Source organism: Macaca mulatta, chromosome 15 (assembly GCF_049350105.2).
Source record: "Macaca mulatta isolate MMU2019108-1 chromosome 15, T2T-MMU8v2.0, whole genome shotgun sequence".
NCBI lineage: Eukaryota > Metazoa > Chordata > Mammalia > Primates > Cercopithecidae > Macaca > Macaca mulatta.
Window position 1 is genome coordinate 115,278,143 of NC_133420.1, and position 19,114 is coordinate 115,297,256.

General features: G+C 43.1%; 1 protein-coding gene across 3 annotated transcripts in view; it reads right to left on the reverse strand.

The window, feature by feature from the left end:
- Window positions 1-3,336, reverse strand: part of SLC28A3 (solute carrier family 28 member 3) — a 64,937-nt gene extending 61,601 nt beyond the window's left edge. The window contains exon 1 of one of the 3 annotated variants that reach the window (XM_001106570.5): window positions 2,913-3,336. In XM_001106570.5, coding sequence (XP_001106570.3) covers window positions 2,913-3,188 — 276 coding nt within the window. In that variant the 5' untranslated portion in view covers window positions 3,189-3,336. The remainder of the gene's footprint in view (window positions 1-2,912) is intronic. The other 2 variants (XM_077966283.1, XM_077966282.1) reach the window with 2 other exon arrangements.
- Between the last annotated feature and the right edge of the window lie 15,778 nt (window positions 3,337-19,114).

A 19,114-nucleotide genomic window follows, 5' to 3' on the forward strand; every position in this document is an offset into this window, starting at 1 on the left:
CATAAATAGCAAATGTCTTATTTGCAACTGCTGTTGAATGAAGTCATTTCCATCCTCAGCCATATGAGAAATAAGTTACTTATTCATAGAAAACATTTGGAGGTGCAATAAAATGAGATTTGAAAACAAAACAAAACCCCAAACATTCTTTTCTATTGTTGGTTACAAAATCCTCTCTCATGTACGAAATGTGCTCTAGCTGTGAAATCCTTTCTTGGATGTGAGATCATTTCTCTCCTATAACCCGTATCACTGACTTTGTGCTCCTGTTTAACCCTTCCCCCCGGAGTACTGGCTCCATGAAAACAGCAATTGGTGCTCACTTCTTTGAGAAACAGTCCAGATGAGAGCCTGTCCCGGTAATCCATAGACAGATGTAATCATTGTACCTGCACCAAGTCTGACAGGCACAGGCCTTTTGGGAACCCACATCAGCATTTCAAGCTATGAAGGTAATTCTACTCAGTAAAATTAGAACTTTGGTCTACCAAGGGCACTCTTAACCTCTGAAGAAGAAAAATGAATTTCTAGAACAATTCACAGACTAGGACAAGCTGAATAAGTAAGTATCCTAACTTCTTTGGAAGCCCTGGTGGTATGTGAATGCATATTTAATAATGTGAGTGAAGTAGCACATATTTTACAATCAATTAATTTTCCTTCAAGAAGATAATGTAGCCAGAGAGCTGAATGTCAAACAAGGCTAGACTCATACTTATTAACTTGGTAGGAGTTATGAAGCCTCCGATTCTCTTGAAAGACAAATTGTCTTCACTGTGTTGATTTTGAAATGTAGAAATTCAAATTTAAATCAATCCAGTGAGTAAGGATGACAGGAAATTTTACAGGACTAGGAGGAATCTTCCTTTCATTTTTCCTTCCTTTTACTGGGGCAGGTGTAAGGGGATGTTTCCCCCACAAAACAGCAGTTTTGCTAGAAGACAGTGAGCGATCACCAGTGTTGTTTGCCTTCCTCCCTGGGAGCAGCCAGTTGCTGTGACATGGACCCTCTCTATTGCAGATATCTTTTCTTGCTGCCATACTTCCTCTGACTCTATCCCATTCCATCCCTTCCATTCTCTGCAATCAGAATGGGCCCCATGCTTTATACTTTTCCCCCTCACTTAGCCCTTAGAGAAGAGATCAGGATGTGCCACCCTCCAAATGCCCCTATTTTGGCACAAGAATATTTTGAACTGAAGGCTATGAAAAAGAAAGCAGACACAGAAAGAGCTCTCTGCCCTCCCCCATCCCCCATCTTCCTAAAAGCAGCACATTTATTGCTATTTCCCTTGCACAGGTGTCCGGCTCCCTCACGCAAGGAAGAGAGCGAACCTTATCGCCAGAGACAGAGATGCCACTGAGATGAATCTGCACAAACAAATCTCGATAAAATAACCCTTATCTTCCATTAGTTCAACCCTACACCCCCAGTTTATTGCCCCTAAAAGCCTAACCCTCCTTTCCTTTGTCCAGTCATTTCACTATTTGCTGCCCTTTGTTATAATGGTGTATAAGCTCCTGAGTCTATTAGGTTTTTCCACTTCTTTTCTGTGAGATTTTATTTTATTATTTTATTTTATTTTATTTTATTTTATTTTATTTTATTTTATTTTATTTTTTTGAGACTGAGCCTCCCTCTGTTGCCCAGGCTGGAGTGCAGTGGCACGATCTAGGCTCACTGCAACCTCTGCCTCCCAGGTTCAAGCAATTCTCCTGCCTCAGCCTCCCGAGTAGCTGGGACTATAGGCGTGTGCCACCACACCCGGCTAATTTTTGTATTTTCAGTAGGGATGGGGTTTCACCATGTTGGCCAGGCTGATCTCAAATTCCTGACCTCAAATGATCAGCCCGCCTCAGCCTCCCAAAGTGCTAGGATTACAGGCATGAGGCCCCGTTGCCGGCCACATGTGAGATTTTAAATATGAATAAAATTTGTGTGCCTTTTCTCCTGCTAATCTGTTTTATGTCGGTTTAATTCGCAGGCCTCAGGCACTCAACCTAAGAGGGTAGAGGAAGTTGTTTCCTCTCCTACACTTGTGACCTGTAAATGGTAACCCAATGCCTACTCATGGAGATGAGCATCACTGTGACCATGGGACAGAGGATCAAACTGGGGCTCTGGGAAGTTACAGGAACTTGTGGGTGCTGGAGTCCGGACTCCTGTCCGAGTCCTTTTACCTCCCTCTTTCCTTTCTTGGTTAGCACCTCAAAGTTTCCTTTTGCCCATCTAGCAGACCATAAAGCCCAAGGGATTGTTCGCACTTGCTCATGCAGGCTTCCCATCTTCTGCAGAGTGCCCATGCTGAGTGTCAGCTCAGGAAAGGAACCACACCTAAAAACAGCCCTGGAAATCCCCATCCCAGGTGTTTCCGACAGGTCTCCTTCTGGGTCTCTGCGGGCACCTAGCCTTGGGCTGAGCAGCATTAATCACTCAGTGAGTTTTGGTTGATGAAGTGAGACTGATTTGCGTAATCCAGCTGCTCTGGGGCAGGTACCTGGGCCATCTGACAGGGGCTCCGGGACTTGGCTTGAGTAAAAGGAACCCTGAAGCACTACCCCAGCCAGGATCTAAATCCCCCATTCTTCCCTTCTCACTAGTTCTTTGGGAAGGTGCCCGAAGATAAATAATGTACCCTTCCTGTGAGCCAGAAGGGAAAAAAGGCAGGAGAAGAAGGCTGTCTTTTTTCTAAGTGACCATAGGGATCACAACACATCGATTGAAAGAGACTTTTCAGGTTTGTCAACCCAGAAGAGCCCAAGAAGAAAAAATAATGGGCTTAAAGTGTGCCGTTAAAAATCTTATTGTCCTGATAATCTCCCTGCTTAGGTAAGAAACTTGCCAAGGCGCTAAGGAAAGGGCAGCATTTCCACTGACTTGGCCTTAAACATAAGAGGAAAGCTCTGCTCACCTGGAAACCCGTGTTGCTGTAGCCTTCAGCTCTGGGGGCTGCCGTACTCCTCAGCTCCATGCTGTTTTTGCTGCTGGCTGGCTCTGGTCTGGAGGTCCTTTGTACCTGGGAAAAAGCACCAGTCTCTGCTGATGTCAGAAAGCCACCTGCTGTTATAGGAACTTTGGCATTGCTTGCTTCAGTTTGGAAACTTCTGCAATAACCTCCTGAATGACTAGGGCTGACACCTGGTTGGGGTGGGGCAGAGAGGCAGGCGGGTTGGCGGGGTGGAGGCATCTAGTGCTGGCCCGCCCACTTTATTACTCTTTTCCTTTATCCCTATTTTTGGCATCCTATTTGCACTCCTGGGGAGAAAACTCTTGTGGTGCACAAAACAGAAAAGGACCCTTGCCCTTCCCTTCCCTTCCCTTCCCTGACCTGCCCTTGCCCTTCCTCCCTCCTTCCCTCCCTCTCTCCCTCCCTCCCTCCTTCCTTCCTTCGTTTCTTTTTTCTTCTTCTTCTTTTTTTTTTTTTTAAATGGAGTCTTGATCTGTTGCCCAGGCTGGAGTGCAGTGACACAATCTCGGTTCACTGCAACCTCTGCCTCCCAGGTTCAAGCAATTCTCCTGCCTCAGCCTCCCAAGTAGCTGGGATTACAGGTGCATGCCACCACACCTGGCTGACTTTTGTATTTTTAGTAGAGACAGGGTTTCACCATGTTGGCCAGGCTGGTCTCGAACTCCTGACCTCAAGTGATCCACCTGCCTTGACCTGCCTAAAGTGCTGGGATTATAGGCATGAGCCACCGTGCCCAGCCAGAAAAGGACATGTTCTCTATAGTCTTTAGTGAAATCCTCTGTTTTCCTGTGGGTGGTGTTAAAGACTAGGAGTGGTGGTGGGGTGGAGGGTGGGCGAACACAGGACATAAGGTCATGCTGACCTCGGTGATGACCTACTGTATACCAGGGATGGATGGATAGATAGATACATAGACAGATAGGTAGGTAAGTAAGGGTCTTGGCTCTTCAGAACAACTCCAGATTCTATACTGAAGTACAGAAAAGTTAACAATTTGTTTAGTGTCATTTAGCTAATAAAGGGATAATGAGAATTCAAATTCAAGTTTGGTTCATTCTGAAACCTTTTATTACATCCCTGCTTCAGACTGGGCTGCTTTCAAAAATCCAGCTTACAGAAATGCAGATATGTGACAAGTAAATGAAAGGTGACCAACTATTCACCTACCAAAAGTCAATAAAAGTGCTTTGTTTTCATAAAGCAATTCACTTTGCTTTATGAAAATATTAGCTGTAGAATTCTTTTAAAATAGGGATTTTCCTCCCAGTACAATTTAAAATACTGCAAAACTGTGGACAAAAGAATGGAAAGGGCCTGGTGTGGTGGCTCACGCCTGTAATCAATCCCAGCACTTTGGGAGCCCGAGGCGGGTGGATCCCTTTAGGCCAGGAGTTTGAGACCAGCCTGGCCAACATGGCGAAACTCCATCTTTACTAAAAATACAAAAATTAGCCAGGAGTGATAACGCACACCTATAGTCCAAGCTACTCGGGAGGCTAAGGCAGGAGAATTGCTTGAACCCGGGAGACACAGATTGCAGTGAACTGAAGACACACCACTGCACTCCCATCTGGGTGACAGAGTGAGACCCTGTCAAAAAAAAAGAAAAAAAAAAAGAAAAAGAAAAAGTAAGAAAATACCAAGTATTACGAGTGGTTATTTCTTGGTTGTTAATTTTATGGGAAGTTGGTGTTTTGTTTCTCCCTTAAATGTTGTTGAGTTTTCTATAAAGAGAATGATTTACTTTTGTTATTGTTAACCTAAAGGAAAAACCTGAGACAAACTTAATGTAAGTATAGAGTTTATTTGGGCTAAGTTTGAGATTGCAACTTGGGAGCACACATTCAAGTTGCTCTGAATATACACTTAGTAGCAGTTACAAGTAGATTCTTTTGTGTGTGCATGTGTGTGTGCGTGTGTGTGTGTGTCCTGTTGCCCAGGCTGGAGTACAATGGCATAATCATGGCTCACTACAGCCTTGACCTCCTGGGCTGAAGCTATCCTCCTATCTCAGCCTCCCGAGTAGCTGAGACTACAGACATGTGCCACCACCCATGGCTAAATTTTTTTTTTTTGGTGGAGATGGGGGTCTCACTATGTTGCCCAGACTTATCTTGAACTCCTGGGCTCAAGCACTCTTCCCACCTGCCTTGGCTTCCAAAAGTGCTGGGATTACAGGCACTGTGCCTGGCCACAAGTGAATTTTAAAGGAAAAGAAGGAGTTTCTGAGTTGTTTACCAATTATTTACATTAAAATAACATAAGTTATTGATTGGCTATACATTGTTATTTGTATCACACATTCTAGGAACAGAAAGGCAGCCAGTCAGAAACAAAATGCCTTTAAAACAATTGCCCCTGGCCGGGCGCGGTGGCTCATGCATGTAATCCCAGCACTTTGGGAGGCAGAGGCGGGCGGATCACGAGGTCAGGAATTTGAGACCAGTCTGGCCAACATAGTGAAACCCCGTCTCTACTAAAAAACTACAAAAATTAGCCAGGCATGGTGGCGCATGCCTGTAGTCCCAACTACTTGGGAGGCTGAAGCAGGAGAAATGCTTGAACCCGGGAGGCAGAGGTTGCGGTGAGGCGAGACCATGCCACTGCACTCCTGCCTGGGTGACAGAGCGAGACGACATCTCAAAAAAAAAAAAAAAAATTGCCCCTTGGCACAGAGTTGGGTGGTGACTAAAGTCCAACCTTCTGTCTCTCTGGGCCTGATAGATTTTGCATTGCTCACATAGCTGGGACTGTGTGAGTTATTTTTGTTTTCTCTTTATCAGTGACTGAGGCCCAGTCTCTCTGGGCCTGATCGATTTTGCGTATCTCACACAGCTCAGACTGTGGCAGTTATTTTTCTTTTCTTGTTATCATGATACAGACTGTACAGTGTATACATAATGATTAAAGGCTTGCAGGAACCTGTGGTCTGGGTTCAAATCCTGGACTCTACCTCATAACTGTAGTCAACCACAGCTTGAGGGTCACACCTAGCCTTCTGGTGTTTTCATATGGCCCAAGAGCTAAGAATGGGTTTCAGATTTTTAAATGGTTGAAAAAAATTAAAAGGAAAAATATTTCATGACACATTCAAGTTATATGAAATTCAAATTCAGTGTCTGTAAGTAAAGTTTTGTCAGAACAGAAACATGGCCATTGATTTAGGTATTGTCTAAGGCTACTATCATCCCATAAGGCCAGAACTGAGTAGATGTGACGAATACCACACGGCTCAAAGACAAATATCCACTACCTGGCTGATGCCTGTAATCCCAGCACTTTGGGAGGCCAAGGCAGGAGAATCGCTTGAGCCCAGGAGTTTGAGATCAGTCTGGGCAATGTAGGGAGACCCTGTCTCTACAAAAAATACAACCATTAGCCAGGTGTAGTGGTGCGTGCCTGTAGTTCCAGCTACTTGGGAGGCTGAGGTGGGAAGACTTTGGCCATGGAAATTTGGGCAAGTAACTTTGTTCTCTGTATCTCAGATTCTTCTTCCATAAAATGGAGATAATAGTACCTGAGGACTAAGCTCTGATTTTTTTTTTTTTTTTATCTTGCCCAAATTACTATCTAAGGGGTCTGGGGAGTCATGCCCTACAAATCATAAATTCTCATGAGCTGGGTTTTTTTTTTTTTTTTTTTCCCCCAGACGGAGTCTTCCTCTGTCACCCAGGCTGGAGTGCAGTGGCAGATCTCGGCTCACTGCAACCTCTGACTTCCGGGTTCAAGCGATTCTCCTGTCTCAGCTTCCCGAATAGCTGGGACTGCAGGCGTGTGCCACCATGCCCAGCTAATTTTTACATTTTTAGTAGAAACAAAGTTTCACCATGTTGGCTAGGCCAGTCTTGAACTCCTGACCTCAAGTGATCCACCTGCCTTGGCCTCCCAAAGTGCTGGGATTACAGGCGTGAGCCACCGCATCCAGCCCAGATGGGTTTTATTTAACCCTATGTATCACAACTTACTTTCCAACCTGACTCTGGCAGAACATTATGAGACAAGGAAGAAAATCAAAATATTTTACCCCAAAACATGTTTCTTTGCCATATTTTGAAAAGAAAACATTGTCATCCTTTGTCTCTAAGGGCAGCCACTATAAAACTTCAAAAGAACTTTAGTTTCCACAATCTTTGTCTTAACTTGAATCTTCCCTTTCTATTAATCCCAGGTCTTTAGACAAACTCAACCAATTGTCAACCGGAAAATGTTTAAATTCACCTATAGCCTGGAAGCCCAACCCCCTCCTCCCCTTGCTTTGAGTTGTCCTGCCTTTCTGGACCAAGCCAATGTATTTCTTAAATGTATTTGACGTCTCATCCCTCTTTAAAATGTATAAAACCAGGCTGTGCCCTGACCGCCTTGGGCACATGTTCTCAGGGCCTCCCAAGTATTGTGTCATGGGCCGTGGTCACTCATATTTGGCTCAGAATAAGTATCTTCAAATATTTAACAGAGTTCAACTCTTTTCATTGACATACCCATTTAGAAACACTGCTGAGATGATAAAATGGGTTAATATATGCAGGGAATATTATGTGCCTGACACATAATTCAGCATCACCCAAATTTTATGATTTAGCTCTTTAGTGCTTCTTATTGATAAGACTTGAGGATTTTCATTAGTTCTTCCCCATCATTGCAGTGTGCCATAATTAGTAGTCATTGTGTTACCAAAGGCAAAAAAAAATATATATATATATAAATATATATATATATATATATCTCCAAGTGGAAGGGAGCAAGAGGAGTACAGATAAATAGACAGCAAATATTTGGGAAACTTTCCTTGAGAAATTGTTAGTTGGAAGAAACCAGTTGGTGCAACCTGATATTAAAACCTTCACCAACTCAAGACTCAATCTAGTTGAAGGTTATGGACGATCCTTACTTTCTGGAGCAAAAGACAGAAATCTTCATCCTATCATTTAAAGCTTCTAATTGCAGAAACGTGACTCCAATGCCTGACAGTCTTGCAGATACTGCTTTAGGAACTTTTAAAAATGCAAGGATGTGTTTTCTTCTCCTTGGCTACAGACAAAATGTGAAAAGAATGCAACAACGTTTGGGAGCATATCATTGTGCAAGCCACAGTACTAGACAGTGTTGATTAAAAGATACAGTGACGATTAAAAGATACAGTGACCTCCCTCATCCATCTTCCAACTGTACCTGCCAGCAGGAAAAATTGACACCTAATTAGAGTAAATTGTATATACAACCATGATACTAAAATGCCAAAACAATGGTCATATCCAGAGAACTTGTCATTTAAAATTGTATGTTTCTGAAGCCTATCTTTAAAGAGGTTTCACAACCGATAAAAATTCTGACTCCTTGCAGCACCAGAATTAGTTTGATTTATGGGGCTATCATTTAAAGTGGTAATACCTTGGTAGAAGCTATGGTTCATTTTGTCCAATTAGGAAATAGAAATTGTGATCAGAAAATGAGGTGAAAGGCCTTTTCAGTTTTACAAGACTACATTTTAAACAATTCCCCAGTCATACAGAGTCATTATTTGTGAGAAATAGCTTGTACCAAGAACTAAAAATCTGTCTCTTAACTCCTCAGAATTATTTTCATCACATTGTCACTCAAACTCAATTTTAAACTTTGAAGCCATTGTGTAGCAACCAAGTCACTAGACTTTTCAGTCAAATAATTCCTATATGCCATTCTGTTCTCTAAAACTCAGCTTATAAAAATTTGTAAACTTGGCCGGGCGCGGTGGCTCAAGCCTGTAATCCCAGCACTTTGGGAGGCCGAGACGGGCGGATGACGAGGTCAGGAGATCGAGACCATCCTGGCTAACCCGGTGAAACCCCGTCTCTACCAAAAAATACAAAAAACTAGCCAGGCGAGGTGGCGGGCGCCTGTAGTCCCAGCTACTCGGGAGGCTGAGGCAGGAGAATGGCGTAAACCCGGGAGGCGGAACTTGCAGTGAGCTGAGATCCGGCCACTGCACTCCAGCCTGGGTGACAGAGCGAGACTCCATCTCAAAAAAAAAAAAAAAAAAAAAAAAAAAAGAATTTGTAAACTTATGGACTATCTATACACAAGCTCATTAAAGAAAACCAAAACATAAAAGCCCTCCATTTTTATCAAAATGTGAAAGAAAAACAGTAATTACATGGCAATAGATTGTTTTTCTTGCCTTATGCATGCAGTTCTATAGTGAAGTCACTCTTGATGATGGTATTTCCAAAAGGAGTCAAGTGAAAATTTTTTAAAATTGTGTATAACGCTTGTCCTATTTTGAGCATGATGTGTTATGTGTTACAGACTCCTGCTGTCTTCCTCCCTGAAGAACATTTCATGTAGTGCAGATTAACCTTTGTCTATACAACTTGAAGTAGTTAAATAAATCAAATAATGTTAATGTTAATAATAAAAATGTAATCCTGGGAGGTTTACAAGGCTTAATCTAATTAACTGTCAATTGTTCAGATCATCCAAGAGGGAAAAAAGGAAAGTAATGAAAATGTGTATTTGACATAGGAAATGCTTCAGGATTTGTTTTTCAACAAAATTCTCCTTGCAGTTAGGTTTCTTCCCCCGACATTTATACTATATACCAGGTACTAGGAACGGCCAGCCGGAGCACTTAACCCAGCCAAAGACTGGCCATAGAATCTGCCACATGGGTCATACCTGTCTGCAATTAAAGGATGATTTGGCTGTCTGTATCACTTTAGTGAGAATCTTGGGAAGGGCGGGACACAGTGGTTCATGTCTATAATCCCAGCATTTTGGGAGGTTGAGGTGGGTGGATTACTTGAGGTAAGGAGTTCAAGACCAGCCTGGCCAACATGGTGAAACACCTGTAGTTGCAGCTACTTGGGAGGCTGAATCAGGAGAATCACTTGAACCCGGGAGGTGGAGCTTGCAGTGAGCCGAGATCACACCACTGCACTCCAGCCTGAGCGACAGCGCAAAACTCCATCTCAAAAAAAAAAAAAAAAAAAAAAAAAAAAAAAAGTGCAGGCTCTGAACTCAAATCAGCTTCCAAGTCAGGCTTTACTTCTACACTCACTAGCTGCAAGCTTGGGCTAGTTACCAGTAACCTCTGAAATCATCTACTGCTGCCTGAAAAATGAGGTTTGTGTTTACAGCTATCTCATGGGTCTGCCAGGAGGATAAACTGAGGTGCCACAAGGAGAGTGTCTAGCATCATGTCATAAGCATCTGCGGTAGATTAAATATGTCCCCCAAAGTCCATATGTTACAATCTTTATCACTGATGTGACAGTATAAAGAGATAGGATCTTTAAGAGGTGATTAGGCCATGACAGCTCTGCCCTCATAAATGGATTAATGTGGTTATCTGAGGAGTGGGTTCCTGATAAAAAGGATGAGTTTCTCCTGAATTTCGCTCTCTCTCCTGTGCTCACTTGCCTTTCCACTGTGTTATGATGCAGTGAGCTGAGATCACTGCATCTCAGCTCAGAGGCACAAAGGCCCTCTCCAGCTGCTGGTCCCATGCTCTTGGACTTCCCAGTCTCCAGAACTGTGAGCTAAATAAACTTGTTTTTTTTTTGTTTTTTGTTTTTGAGACGGAGTTTCACTCTTGTTGCCCAGGCTCAAATACAGTGGGACAATCTCGGCTCACTGCGAACTCTGCCTCCCGAGTTCAAGGGATCCTCCTGCTTTAGCCTCCTAAGTAGCTGGGATTACAGGTGCCTGCTACCACGCCTGGCTAATTTTTGTATTTTTGGTAGAGATGGGGTTTCACCATGTTGGCCAGGCTGATCTTGAACTTCTGACTTCAAGTGATCTGTCTGCCTTGGCCTCCCAAAATGTTGGGATTACAGGCATGAGCCACCATGCCCGGCTTACTTGTTTTTTATAAATTACCCACTTTTAGTATTCTGTTATGACAGCAGAAAACAGACTAAGACAGCATCCATACACTCACGTGTCTGTGGGATACCTGTCAGTAGCCAGTTTTTTGAAAACCTTGAGTTGAGCCTCTAGGGCTCTGTCAGTGTTTAGTAGGGTAAGTGTGTTACCATTACATGTGGTTGAATGAGGTTAACTAAGGGAGCAAGAACAAACATTGATATAGGTTATAGTAATGGCAACATACAACTTACAGATAAACAAGAATCTTCCAGGAAGTGCATTCTTGAGTCTAGAAGATTTCCAGAGATGAGAATCTTTTTTAATAACACAGTCATGTGTTACTTAACAATGGGGATATATTCTGAGAAATGTGTCCTTAGGCAATTTTGTCGTTGTGCAAACAGCACAGAGTGTATATGCACAAATCCAGATGGTATAGCCTACAACACACCTAGGTTATATGGTATAGTCCATTGCCCCTAGACTACAAACGTGTACAGCAAGTTACTGTACTGAATACTATAGGCAATTATAACAAAATGTTAAGTATTTGTGTATTTAAATGTATCTAAACATAGAAAAGGTATAGTAAAAAAATATGGTAGATGCGACACGGTGGCTCACACCTGTAATCCTGGCAACTTTGGGAGGCTGGGGTGGGTGGATTACTTGAGGTCAGGATATACCAGCCTGGCCAGGAGGGTGAAACTGCCTCTACTAAAAATGCAAAAATCAGCCAGACATGGTGGTGTGCTTCTGTAGTTCCAGCTACCCGGGAGGCTGAGGCCCAAGAATCGCTTGAACCCGGGAGGTGGAGATTGTAGTGAACCGAGATTGCACAACTGCACTCCAACCTAGGTTACAGAGCGAGACTCTGTCTCAAAAAAAAAAGTTATGGTGAGCTAAGAATAATTTATTATTGAATAAAGAAAATTTTTAAATAAATTTGGTGTAACCTAAGTGTACAATGTTTATATAAAGTCTACATCAATGAACAGTAATGCCCTAGGCCTTAATATTAACTCACCACTAACTCACTGACTCACCTAGAACCTAGTTCTGTAAGTGCCATCCATGGTAAGTGCCCTATAGAGGTGTACCATTATTTTTTTATTTATTTGTTTATTGTTTTTCATTTATTTTTTATACCTTTATTGTTATTATTTATTTATTTATTTATTTTTGAGACCTAATTTCACTCTTACTGCCCAGGCTGGAGTGCAATGGCGTGATCTTGGCTCACTGCAACCTCTGCCTCCTGGTTCAAGCGATTCTCCTGCCTCAGCCCCTCCAGTAGCTGGGATTACAGGCGCCTGCCACCATGCCTGGCTAATTTTTTGTATTTTTAGTAGAGACAGAGTTTCACTATGTTGGCCAGGCTGATCTTGAACTCCTGACCTCATGATCTGCTTGCCTCAGCCTCCCAAAGTGCTGGGATTACCAGCGTGAGCCACTGCACCCGGCCAAAATGTTGCTATTTCAGTTCAGAGTTGAGATGGATTTATTTAACCACACACACACACTTCTGCTATTGATAAGGATTAAAAGTTTTGGTATATTAAGATTATTAAATTTATTAAGATTATGGCCAGATGTGGTGGCTGACACCTGTAATCCCAGCACTTTGGGAGGCTGAGGGGGGCAGATCACTTGAGGCCAGGAGTTTGAGACCAGTCTGGCCAACATGGTGAAACCCTGTCTCTACTAAAAAAAAAAAAAAAAAAAAAATTAGCAGGGCATGGTGGCAGTCTCCTGCAATCCCAGCTACCCCGGTGGCTTAGGTACAATGATTGCTTGAACCTGGGAAGTGGAGGTTGCAATGAGCCAAAAAGATCGCACCACTGCACTGCAACCTGGGTGACAGAGTGAGATTCTGTCTCCAAAAAAAAAAAAACTTATTAAGATTATTAGTTTATTAAGATTTTTAGTATGAAGATTAAGGTTTAGATATTTAATTCTGCTACTGATGAGGATTAAGATTATTAGGATTAAGATTTTTTAGTATTTAGGGGTTTCTTCTTATTTATTGACACAACAATGAGATTTATTATTAGGTCAAGTTATTGGGTCAGAATTATAAAAATGCTGAGTAATTATTAGTGACATTAAATTTAAAGATTGTCAATGTCTGAGATTATTAAAAAAAAAAGAACTTAGGTATGTACCCCAAATATGTATCTCAAATGTAAGTTGTCCTTAACATTTGCTGTAAGTCTAAAAGTAAATGTTTCAAATCGCATCTTAAGTTTACATATTTTAAGCCTCACTCATGTCTAGTCAATTATTTCATATACCAGTGGAAGCTCGAGGTGTCTTGGCTCTTAAACTACATGGTAAAACATCTGTAAGTTGAAGTATAACTTGGGAACACAGGGAAATACTGATATTGAATTCTATTCCATCTACTGCACTAAAAACAATTTATAGGCCGGGCATGGTGGCTCACTCCTGTAATCCCAGCACTTTAGGAGGCCGAGGTGGGCTGATCACTTGAGGTCAGGAGTTTGAGGCCAGCCTGGCCAACATGTTGAAACCCTGTCTCTGCTAAAAATACAAAAATTAGCCAGGCGTGGTGATAAGCGCCTATAATCCCAGCTACTCAGGAGGCTGAGGCAGGAGAATTGCTTGAACTCGAGAGGTAGAGGTTGCAGCGAGCTGAGATTGAGCCACTGTACTCCAGCCTGGGTGACAGAGCAAGACTCTGTCTCCAAAAAAAAAAAAAAAAAAAAATTATAAACAGAAAAGGACTATGTCCTACATATGTAATGTAACAGTCACAATCACAAATACACCAAACTGTGTAAACCTATGTAAGAAAACCTCAGTTTATATGCTTTCCTGTTAATTTTAGTTTTACTTATTTGCCTTGTTAGCATTCATTAGCATGATTGAAAAATTATCAAAACCAATCATTCCAAGTAAATCCCATTCATTCACTCAAAATATAAATTGTAATTACTGAAAGAAAAAAAATCCAACTTCTTGGCTTCCTCTTATGATGGTTGTACACACTGAGATATTGGTGTCATTGTTCTTTGTTAGTATAGGGATGTGGCTCAACGCCTGGCTCTCACTTCATCTTGTTCTCTTTGTTCTTGGCTCACAAATCTTCCAAGTTCTCCAGACCTGTTCTGGCCATAGGCATTTTCACTTGAATTTGGACTGGCCCCTGGGCTGGCTCTTTCTCTTTGCTCAGATCTTAGCTCCTCAGTGAGGCTGTCCCAGACCACACTGTCCTGTTGCCAGGCCAACCCTCATAGAGCACACTGTTTTGTGAACCATGGGCTCTCCTGCACGGGCATAGGGCTGGGCATGGAGGCAATACAGAGGGTAGGTATCTAAGAGCTCTGAAGGCCTGGCTGGTGAATACCATCCCCTCTAAAAGGAACCCCACAGGTTACACCTAGGACTTCTTGTGCTAGAAACAAGGAAGTTTTTAAACCTACCTAAGGTCATAGCCAAAGGATGTGGGAGTGGCCTGGGAAAGAACAATGTTTATAATCGATTGAAACACATAAAACCTTCAACAATTCATGAGTCTATAATGATACTTAAAAACAGAATCTCTAGGCCAGGCACTGCGGCTCACGCCAGTAATCCCAGCACTTTAGGAGGTCATGGCAGGCAGATGGCTTGAGCCCAGCAGTTCGAGACCAGCCTGGGCAACATGACGAAACCCCGTCTCTACTAAAAATACAAAAATTAGCTGGGTATGGTGGCATGTGCCTGTAATCCCAGCTACTCAAGAGGCTGAGGTGGGAGGATGGCTTGAGCCCCGGAGGTAGAGGTTGCAGTGAGTCTAGATTGTGCCACTGCGCTCCAGCCTGGGCAATAGAGTGAGACCCTGTCTCAAAAAGAGAAAAAAAGAAAAAAAAGAAAGAAAGAAAAAAGGAAACTGCAAAAAGCCTAAAAAGGGAGAAAATAAGCATTTCTGTTGTTCATGAGGAATTGAATTTAGGGTAACTAAATAGCCCCAGTTGTTAAGAAGAAGCTATACCTTATATATCATTGCCAGCAACAAATATAAAAATGATAGAATTTGAAAAGCATGATTTTGTGATCCTTTGAGCAGGGATAATCAGTTGGAAGTAAATCACTGGTTGGGTAGCTTATGGGGTGCTGGACATCGTATGGAGCCAAATTCACAGTGTGCAGATGACATATTGCCACAGGGGAAACAGGAAAACAGCATCATAAAGATGTCACGGCTGAGGCAGGAGAATCACTTGAGGTCAGGAGTTGGAGATCAGCCTGGGCAACATGGCAATACCCCTGCCTTTGAAAAAAGAAATAGCCAGGCACAGTGGTGCATGCCTGTAGTCCCAGCTAACTGGGAGGCTGGGATGGGAGGACTGCTTAAGCCCAGGAGTCCAAGATTACAATGAGCTATGATCGTGCTACTATAGTCCAGCCTGGGTGATGGGGTGAGACCATGTCTGTGGGGGAAGGAAAGACATCAGGCCAATACTAATCCAAATCAACTATTTACTATACATGGGTCCACCAGATATCATGAACTTCTGATGTGGGGTAATATAAAGTACATAGTGTCATTTCTGGTTTTGTCTCTATATATTTTGATTTCTTTTTTTTGGTAAGAGCTCTGAAGTCAGACTTCCTGGTTCTGATCTTAATTCCCCTATTTCTAGATTGGGATCTTGAGCAGTTTATGCAAACTCTCAGAGCCTCTTAGGGTTTTGTGAGGATCTAACGAGAATACTTGTGCAATTGTTGGAATGGGGCTGGGTACTTAAAACACTCAATAGTCAATACATTAGCTATTATCACTGTAAGTGCCCTATTCTTCCTTTTCTTATTTTATTTTATTTTAGAAAGGTTCTTGCTCTGTCACGCAGGCTGGATTGCAGTGGTGCAATCATGGCTCACTGCAGCCTTGACCTCCCTGGTCTCAGGTGATCCTTCCACCTCAGCCTCCCAAGTAGCTGGGACTACAGGTGCACCCCACCACACCCAGCTAATTAAAAAAAAAATTGCAGAGATGGGGTTTCACCATATTGTCTAAGCTGGTCTCAAACTCCTGGGCTCAAGCAATCTGCCCGCCTCGGCCTCCCAAAGTGCTAGGATTATAGGTGGGAGCCACCTCACCCAGCACCTATTATTTCTTGAATAAATGCATACTATTGTCGTAATAGCCATAGATAGCTATATAGCTGTCCTCCCCCTTCCACCCAGTTCAGCCTATGGGATTCTAGACTTTCAGCATGGGATAATTTGAGAACCATCAAGGCATCAGGACCCAAGTTTCAGGCTCTCCTCCCATCATTAACCCATCCTGAAGGCCTGAGGAAGTCAGTTAAGGGCTCTGAACCTGGGCTTCCTCATGAACCTGGAAGAAAAGTGGGCAGGGCCTCCAATCTGTGGCCTATGGGGAGAAAGGTGATACACACTTGGGCAGGAAGGTATTGTTCAGTGTGACTATCTGCTAAATCCCTGGGGCACCATCCAGCTAAGATAAAATGTGATGGTTCCCACTCTCAGTAGACAATACACCAATCCTATTTTTCTTAAATTTACAGAAATGAGGTTAGGTGAGGTGGCTCAAGCCTGTAATCCCAGCACTTTGGGAGGCCAAGGCGGGCGGATCACAAGGTCAGAAGTTCGAGACCAGCCAGGTCAATATGGTGAAACCCCGTCTCTACTAAAAATACAAAAAATTAGCTGAGCCTAGTGGTGTGCACCTGTAATCCCAGCTACTCGGGAGGCTGAGGCAGGAGAATTGCTTGAACCCGGGAAGTGGAGGTTGCAGTGAGCCGAGACTGCGCCACTGCACTCCAGCCTGGGCAACAGAGTGAGACTGTTACAAAAATAAATAAAATAAAATAAAATAAAATAAATTTACCAGAGTGAAACTGAGACCCACCCTGATTCTGTTTCCCGGAATTAGTGAACAAATATTTGTTTACTGAATCCTATAAAGAATAAATATAATTTTTTCATTTTTTATTATCATAATTCTTCCAGAATAGATTCCATAGCACATATCCCCTTGTAAAACACTATAGAGGATTCATTTATGCCATTGGTTGCCTGTCTCCCCTTCTAGACTGTCAGCTTCATGAAGGCTGGGAACTTTGTTTTGTTCCTTAACACTGCTCAAACATGTATAGCAGTCCTGGTACATGGCAGGGTTGATAGATGTCAGTTTAATTGTTCAAAAATCAAGCTTGGGTTTTGATTTGTTCACTGAATGCAGATTTACTCTAAGCTTGATTTCACAATCTTGATCCACAAGAAGTAAAAATATGGGGTTTAGGTGCACAGCCTGTGAAATGAATACCATTTTTCTCCTTCCAAGACTGTTTTGAGACAGGGAAGTGTCACAGCTGTCAAAAGCCTGGGTGAGAGGACTGATGTAATAATGTGTGATGTGTCACTTGGCACAGCAAGGTCAGGGGTTTCCCCATAATTCTTCTGCTTGTGTTAATTACAGGAAGTAAGGCGGAATCTGGATTCCCAGGCATGCCTCTCTTGTTGGTCTAAATGGGCATGGCTGATCACAAAGGAGCCGACCAAGGCTGAGAGCCTCAATCCTTGGGAGTGGACTGGGGAAGAGGGCAGGAAGTGGAGACTATGTTTAGCACAGTCTCGGCGAGAGATAGGCAGCACCGCCTCCTCAAAAGGCTTGTCCCACTCGGTGGGAGTCACATTCAGTGAACAGCAATGTGACACCTACTCTGTCAGGGCCTAGAATAGCCCATGAGACTCAGAAGTCGAACACCGAGCTGTGGGTCACACAGCTAGAAACTATGGCAGTGAGATAACCCAATCTAGGGCTTTCTGCCTTGAAGATGTGGACTTTTCCCACTGCTGTCTGCCTTTGGCATCTTCAGCTCCCAAACAAATATGTACAGAGAGCTTATTATGAGCCAAGCACCATTCTAGGCGCCTGGAAGTCATAAGTGAACAAAGCAAAGATTTCTGACCTGATGGATGGGATGCAGAATGCGAGAGAAAGAGCCGAAGGTCATGTCGGGAGTTTTGTCCTGAACTCCAGGATGGAACTGCCGTCATGTGAGATGGGGAATCTATGGATGGGGCAACTTTAGGAGCAGAGGGGAAGTCCTGCTCTTTAAATATTTGTAGAAGCACGCTTTGCCTTTTCTGCCCACCTTATTTTCTTCCACACAGTCCTGCCTCAGCATTAACACCTGTTCTCCAGACAGAACCCTATTAGCCCTTACATCTTTATCTCTATCCCTGGTTCAAGGAATGGGATTTCAAACGAATAAGACATACTATTCTTTTTTTCAAGGCTAGTCATAGATATTTTCAAAGATGTTTTACCAACGTTAATTCTCATCACCAGTATGTGACCTTACTGAACTTGTTTTAATTTAATTCGATTTTATTTTTTGAGACAGGCTGGTCTTGAACTCCTGGCCTCGAATTATCCACCCACCTTGGCCTCCCAAAGTGCTGGGATAACAGGTGTGAGCCACCATGCCCAGCCAGACATACTATTTGATAGCGCAATTGGTGACTAGAGTCAATAGTAACTTAATAGTACAATTTGAAATAGCTGAAAGAGTGTAATTGGATTGTTTGTAACTCAAAGGATAAACGCTTGAAGGGATGGATGCCCCATTCTCCATGATGTGATTATTATGCATTGCACGCCTGTATCAAAACATCCTATGGCCGGGCGCAGCGGCTCACAGCGGATTCCCAGGCATGCCTCTCTTGTTGGTCTAAATGGGCATGGCTGATCACAAAGGAGCCGACCAAGGCTGAGAGCCTCAATCCTTGGGAGTGGACTGGGGAAGTGGGCAGGAAGTGGAGACTATGCTTAGCACAGTCTCGGCAAGAGATGGGGTGAGCCCCAAGCAGCACTGCCTCCTCAAAAGAGTTGTCCCACTCGGTGGGAGTCACATTCAGTTAACAGTGATGTGACACATACTCTGTAGGTGTAGTCCCAACACTTCGGGAGGCCGAGGTGTGCGGATCCCTTGAACTCAGGAGTTTGAAACCAGCCTGGCCAACATGGTGGAACCCTGTCTCTACTAAAAATACAAAAATCAGCTGGTATGGTGGTGGGTGCCTATAATCCCAGCTACTAGGGAGGCTGAGGCAGGAGAATCGCTTGAACCTGGGAGGTGGAGGTTGCAGTGAGCTGAGATTGTACCACTGCACTCCAACCTGAGCGACAGAGAGAGATACTGTTTCAAAAAAAAAAAAAAATGTACTCCATAAATATATACACCTTATATGTGCCTACAAAAATTAAAAACTATTATTTTTTGAGATGGAATTTCACTGTTGAAGGAAGGCTGGGGCAGCGGTCA